Source organism: Delphinus delphis, chromosome 8, assembly GCF_949987515.2.
Source record: "Delphinus delphis chromosome 8, mDelDel1.2, whole genome shotgun sequence".
In the NCBI taxonomy this organism is placed as follows: domain Eukaryota; kingdom Metazoa; phylum Chordata; class Mammalia; order Artiodactyla; family Delphinidae; genus Delphinus; species Delphinus delphis.
In genome coordinates, this window is record NC_082690.1 from 32,338,306 (window position 1) to 32,345,493 (window position 7,188).

The 7,188-nt window shown below is 37.5% G+C and overlaps 1 protein-coding gene across 1 annotated transcript; it reads left to right on the plus strand.

Annotated features, from left to right (window-relative positions):
• The first annotated feature begins 826 nt into the window (after positions 1-826).
• LOC132430220 (tripartite motif-containing protein 64C-like) lies at positions 827-6,653 on the plus strand. Its single transcript, XM_060019641.1, has 6 exons — positions 827-1,240; positions 1,752-1,847; positions 2,530-2,760; positions 3,523-3,545; positions 5,038-5,135; positions 6,160-6,653. Exons 1-6 carry the CDS (start codon positions 827-829, stop codon positions 6,651-6,653), a joined length of 1,356 nt encoding a protein of 451 aa, XP_059875624.1.
• Positions 6,654-7,188: the final 535 nt, after the last annotated feature.

Here is a 7,188-nt window from a genome sequence, read left to right on the forward strand (position 1 = left end):
CCATCAATTGCATCTCTGGATATTCTAGTGTAGAGAGGAAATTGCTGTGTAAATTATAATGTTTTTGGGGGGTGGTTGGTTTTAAATTTTGATTTTTACTGATTATCGTTGTAGCTTGAACATTCATCAGTTTGAAATGTGAAGGTGCTCTGATGGTCTGAAAAGACTGGGAAAAAATGTTTTCCTGAGCTAGAAATAGTATACTTTTTCCTTGAGAGGAGGAGTTTTGCTATTTAAGTTGGAAGCAAATACTCAACTTTTTATAGTTTTAGGACTCCAAAATTTCAGTCAACATTGATTAAATTGAACAAGCTTAAATTATATGTAAACAATTTTGTCTTTGGAAAAGGGTATCTGTCACTTGGGAGATATGAGGCATAGAGACCATTAGCATAGAGATAAGTGTGTGCATGTATGGGTACCAGTCATGGAGAGAGAGAAAGAGATTGAGATTCTCTCTGTGCTTCTGCACCAATCATCTATTAAAAAGAACTCTGGTGTCATCCTGTCTCTTAGCCTTTGCTCTAATATTTAAGCTTTTCCATGTAATTTAGGTATGATTGAGACCATGGCTTATTTTAAACAATAAAGTTGCTAGGTAGTCTCTTCTCTAATTTCATCATTTGTGTTATAGCATGAACCCAATCTGTCTGTATTCACCACTTCTAGGTTTGTACTGGGGGTAAGCAAATAGGTAAATCAGATAGAGTTCAAGCAGACAAGCTTTGTCCAAAGGCTGTTTTTTGTTTTGTTTTTTACCTAATCAGGGTAAAAGAATGATCACTAGAATGATTACTCTTGTTCTTTCTCTTTAATTTCTAGAAACATGGATTCCAAAGGATTCATGCAAGCTTTCCAGAATGAACTAACCTGTTCCGTCTGTATGAACTACTTCATAGACCCCGTCACCATAGACTGTGGGCACAGCTTTTGCCGTCCCTGCCTGTACCTCTGCTGGGAGGAAGACCAGACTCCAAAGAGCTGCCCTGAGTGCAGGGGACTATCAGAGAAGCCAGATTTCCAAACCAATATTGTACTCAAGAGGCTGGCTTCCCTCGCCAGACAGGACGCAGCTAAACAAACCAACAGCTTGGAGACGCAGATCTGCTTGATACACAAAGAAACCAAAGGACTCTTCTGTGAGGTTGACAAGACCCTGCTCTGTGGCCCCTGCTCTGAGTCCCCAGAGCATGCAGCTCACAGCCACAGTCCAATACAATGGGCTGCTGAGGAATACCGGGTAGGTGATGCTTCTAAAGCAGTTAGGAACCTACAGGCTCCTAAATCAGAGAGAAAGATGAGGATAATAATGAAGTTGATGGGGATGGAGATGGTCGAGGTGGAGATTTTTCAGTGTGGGTCCCAAGATAGAAATGTATCATTTCAATGTTGTTGCCCAATTGTCCAAACATGTGGAAATGCTGCATCCTGGGGCATGTGGCAGCACCAGGCACACTGGCTTCTGATGTGAGCTTGAGGCTTTCTCAGTCAGGTTATATAAATATATGAGTCTCAATTTCTTAGGAAATGGATTCCATCATCTGTAAAGTTCCCCCAATTTTCTAGGATACATCTCTGTCATTTCTGATATTCAAAATATTAGAATCAGACTAGATTAAGGTGGAAAAATCTTATCACTTCATTTTAAATCACAATTACCGGTTTTTCAATGACTCCCTTTGCTCATAATTAAGGGGATGAAATTTACAGTATCATCATCTGTGCCACTAAAGCTTATGGGTATTTTCCAGGAGAAACTTCTAAAGAGAATGGGCTCTTTATGGAAAATGACACAAGAAATGCAAAACCATCTGAATCTGGAAACTCACAAAACTCCGTCATTAGAGGTAAGGATGAAAATGTTCCTTTTCATTTGTATGAATATTGACATAATTCTAGCTTAGACTTTTAGCTCAGTTTAAGTTCCCAGTTAAAGGACAGTGGTCTCTTCCCTGGAGAAGTAGTGGTTTCAAATGACATATCAGTGATCACAAATATACAGGCCCATACAAGCTATTTCAAATATTGCTAGTATATGGGAAAACCAGGGCATGAAAATTATTCATAGTCCAAATTTTGAAGATTTGGATAAACTTTCTCAGATATGGATGATAAGAGAACATTGCACTGTGACTCTAAAGGAGAGGAGAGGAATAGAGTAGTACCTAGAGGAAAAATAAAGAATATTTTTTAAACTGTACAATATGGGGTTTACATACTTAAAAATATATTTAGAAAAGTCAGGCAAAGGAACAAAAAGAAAAGAAGATTCAGGTAAGAGAAAAAATAAATAATGGACTAGGAACCCTGAAGAAACCTCCTAAGGAGAAAAACTGGGATCCCTCAGATGGCTTGATTTAAACAGGAAAAAAGGCGAGAAACTTAGAGAAAGGATGGACAGGAAGGACCCTTTGAGGTGTGAGGTAGAAAGTTTGTCAAGAGCTTTCCCGATGACAGTAAGGAAATAATGTTTGACGTTTTCTGTTGAGAATGAGGATGAGTGATTCTTTGAATCCACTATCTCTGCAGAACTATGTGGCCATAAGGAAGGTGATGATCAAAGTTCAGTATCAGAGGATCCACTTGTTTCTCCAGGAGCAGGAGCAACTCCATCTGGAGGCGCTGGAGGAAGAAGCAAAGGAGACTCTTCAGCAACTCAGGGAGAGTGAATTCAGAATGACTCGACAGAAAGAAAGTCTGAAAGAAATGTACAGAGAGCTGACTGAGATGTGCCACAAGCCTGACTTGGAGCTGCTCCAGGTGAGAAGGGAGGTTCCATCCTCAGAGACGGAATTACTATTCTGGGCACTGTTGCCATGACATTGAAATGTTACCTGCATATACTCTTATCTCAGCTAAGGGATGATGCTCCTTGACTCCCATTATCTTACTTGTCCAATCCCTTATTTCTCATAGCCTGGTAATTTTTGGGAGTTTTTTTTTTTTAATCCTTTTATTAGCTAACATAGGGCAAAATTATTTCGGTGTGATCAGGGGGACTCTCCACACTGATTATCCAAAGCCAGCAAAATTCTGTAACCAGGAAAAGTTAACTTTGTTGGAATAATTTTCAATATATGTTCCCTTAATCCCTTGTCACTCTGTTATCCCATACTTACTGAATACATTGAGGTTTTGCCCATTGTCTAGAAAAAATTAGAACTGGTAATCAATTTCAATGTATTCTATAATTCATTTTGTATGGTCCTCTGTTTTGCTTTAATTGTTATCATAAATGAGATCTCTCCTTGGGAATAGGACAGGGCACTGAGTGACATTGGAGACCTAGATGTTGTTGCATCATAACACAGACTCTTCCTGGCCTTCTTCCTTCTGTAATGCATCCTGACTAAGTCCATCATGTTTTAGTTTAGGCTCTGTTATTAAGATAACCTCTAATTGTTCCTTAGAGAAGAATCAGACAATAAATACCTTAATGAAAGGAACAAACAAGAATACTAAAGAAGATGCAAAAGGACAGAACTCTGATGATTAACATCATCTTTTCTTTTTCCCTTGCAGAACTTGGGCAATGTATTGGAAAGGTGAGTTTACACTAAAGATTTCTGATTTCTGAGAATGTTTCTGTCTTTTTGATGAAGTAAATGTACAGTCATCCCTTAGTACCATGAGGATTTGGTTCCAAGCCCTCCCCCATACCTAAATCTGAGGATGCACAATCCCTTATACAAAATGACATAGTATGTACAAATAACTCACAAACATTTTCTAGTATCCTTTAAGTCATCTCTAGACTACTTCTAACACCTATTATAATGTAAATTAAATGCTATGTAAATAGTTGCCTGGTGTGCGGCATTTTCAAGTTTTACTTTTTGAAATTTCCTGATTTTTTTTCTGAATATTTTTCATTCAGATTTCACAGTTTCAACTCATGATTGAATCCACAGGTGTGGAATCCTAACAAATGGCAGATGGACTGTACATTTTTTGAGCTATTAACATTGTTTTTGTGGCTATTTTCTATTTTATTTCAAAAGAGTTCTGAAGGACTTCTACTCCTTGGTCTCAGAAGTTTCCTGCTCATTTGGTTGATTTCAAATATACCTAAAAGGCTTCTGACATTCTGGACTTTGTTCCACCTCTCTAGCCTTACCACAGTAAAACGTACTGAATGAAATTTTCTAAGTTGCAATACAGGAAGAACCTACCTGAGTGAGTTGGAAGGTGAATAATACTGGACAGAGGTAGATTCCTTAAGAGTGGGAAGAGGGGCTGTGATTTTGTTCCTAGAAGTAGGAGTGACTCAACCTGTTCCATCACTGAAAGCCCCCTTGTAAGCTGGACCTCAGAGGGAATGGCTTCCTGGTGCACACTGGGAAGTTGGACTTTCAGCACAAGGGTAGTCAGGCTGGAATTGAATTCCCTCGCTGTGCTGACAAGAGCAAAGCTGTCTGGTTCAGTGTACTCTTCCTTTTGGTGACTACTTGCTGACTGAAGTACAAAAGCTTTGCCTGAATTTGTGCTCTCCGTAAAATGCCCAGGATCTTTGCATCACCTGAGATTGAATAGAGCAAGTAAACAATCCTCAAAATTTCTAGAAATGGAATAATGACTAAAATGAATGGGGAATTTGAAAACGGATATAATTTATATTTTGAAAAAAAGTAAGGTAACATATTTTTTGAATCCCAAGAGTGTAGAATATAATGAATGCACAATTAACCAAAAATGGGAGAATTCTGATGAAATATCTAGGATTAAAAATAGCTTCTTTTGAAGATTAGGATTGACATGTATACGCTACTATGTATAAAATAGATAGCTAATGAGAACCGACTGTATAGCACAGGGAACTCTACTCAGTGCTGTGTGGTGACCTAAATGGGAAGGAAATCCAAAAAAGAGGGGATATATATACACATATAGCTGATTCACTTTGCTGTACAGCAAAAACTAACAAAACATTGTAAAGCAACTATACTCCAATAAAAAAATATAATAAATGGCTTCTTTTGTAATGGTTGTGTGATTAACCTTTGGCCCTGAAGTGTAACTGATATCATTTTTTTACAGGACTGATTTGGTACAGATGCAAAAGCCTCAGCCAGTGAACCCAGAGCTCACTTCCTGGCCTGTCACTGGAATCCTAGACATGCTGAACAGCTTCAGAGGTAAGAGTCAGCGCTTTGGTGATCAGGCCTCCATTTCTTTGATGGTTCTTGGGAAGGAGCCTTCTTTGATTTTATTTTTTCTGACATGAAGTTAGTACATGACTTTCCAAAGTTGTTATATCTTTTCTGCCAATACAGTCATGCTACAAAGAACAAGGGTGAACTTTGCAACCTATATTTTACTGCAAATGCAAAGCAAGATACATATTTTTAGTTACATCTGAAATAGGCTGAGCAAGAAGAGAGCAACTGGATTTATCAGCTAGTTATAAAGAAACAGAATATTTAGTTCTCAGAGTAGCAGTTAATGTTGTATGTTTATTCAGTTTATTTCACTCTTGAAAGGTTATATATGGCATTGCTGGTTTTAATTTGTTCTATATTACAATTGTTTATCATGCATTATACAAAGAATATTTCTTATTTCTATAATTACTAACTTTTGACAAAATAGACTACAATTGGCTTAGGCAGAATCATTGTAATGCTGTTAGATCAATCTCAAAATAATTGAAAGGTGAGGGATATGTGAACATGATTAGTCATAACATGCTTTTAGAAGCTTCCAAACTATTCATTGATGGATTTCTATCAACATTTTTGCTTTGAAAACTTGCTAGGTAGAGACTCTAGCCCAACAAATACGCACATACTAGCAAAGTGCTCTCTATATATTAAACAGTGTTAAAGACAAAAGACACAAGAAAAGTTTTCTAAAGAAAAAAATAAAATTTTATGTGTCCTGAAATAAACTATCAAGAATTTGACATTAAATCAGACTTCACAGAGTTCATGATATGTCTGTATGATTTTTTCTTTTTCTATATGATTTGAGGTGTTTCTATGTGCTGTAGAGATAGTTATAACTCTTGTTCTTCATAGAAGAGCCAGTCTGAACTCCCTTTTGTCTTCATTTTGTATTTCCTTGGAGGAGGGAAAATGAAAAGACTCATTGGGTAGAGAGCCTCTGCCTCTCAGGCCATGGAAATCCCACTTGTTGACCACATTTTTGCTCTTTCTGCAGTGGATAACGTTCTGAGTCAGAAAACGACCATTCACAATGTGAGCCTTTCTGAGGATGATACAACTATGATATATGGAGATGACCATCATGGTGTGTCCAGAGAGCTCCAGGGTGCAGAGAGTTTTGTGGCCTGGGGAGCTGTGGCCTTCACCTCCGGAAGGCATTACTGGGAGGTGGATGTGACACACTCCTCGAACTGGATTCTAGGAGTCTGTAAAGATATCTTGACAAGCAATACTGTTATCAGTATTGATTCTGAAGAAGTATTTTTGCTATCTTCTATGAAAGTGAGCAATCATTATATTCTGTCCACGAACTCCCCACCCTTAATTCAGTACGTGCAAAGGCCTCTGGGTGGGATTGGAGTGTTTCTGGATTATGACAATGGAATTGTGAGCTTCTATGATGTTTGCAGAGGTTCCCTCATATATACTTTCTTTCCTTCATTCTTTTCCTCCCCTCTGAAGCCTTTCCTTTGCCTTAGGTCTCCATGAATAGTCAAGTTCCGTGACCATTTATTAGATGAACTTTTCATCGGAGGAAGTTACTGTCCTGAGACCTCATGTGAGGCTACAGGATGATACTTGACTGTCTCTGAGCCTATTGTAATTTAATGGAACATAATGATGGTATGTTTATAAAATGGCATAACCATGTTGAATGTATAAATTTGTTAATTAAATGACCTATTAATAAAAACTTTTTATTGAGCATTTCTAGAATATAATCAATAGATATTCTTTTTAAAAAATAATATTTGTATTAAAATAAAAATTACATATCATAAGGTTCATTTACATTTTAAGCAATGTGTTTTTCTTCCATAGTTGAACCATATTGGGGTAGAAGAATGAAGTGGTATATATCTCAGCATAGTAAACAAAAGGAATAGCTCAGTTTTTTCTTCAAGTGTGACCTAGTTGGTTGGATAAATGTATTTGACAGATTTGGTCAAACTCTTTCTCTTTGTCAAACATTTAGACTTTCTCTAAACCCTGGTCATTCAGCACATCACAGCTCATCAACAGC

Excerpts from the sequence above, each read along its gene's own strand:
- LOC132430220 (XM_060019641.1), top strand. The coding sequence starts at position 827 with ATGGATTCCAAAGGATTCATGCAAGCTTTCCAGAATGAACTAACCTGT. Across the intron at positions 2,761-3,522 it reads CTGACTTGGAGCTGCTCCAG|AACTTGGGCAATGTATTGGA; the intron begins GTGAGAAGGGAG and ends TTTCCCTTGCAG. Across the intron at positions 3,546-5,037 it reads TTGGGCAATGTATTGGAAAG|GACTGATTTGGTACAGATGC; the intron begins GTGAGTTTACAC and ends ATTTTTTTACAG.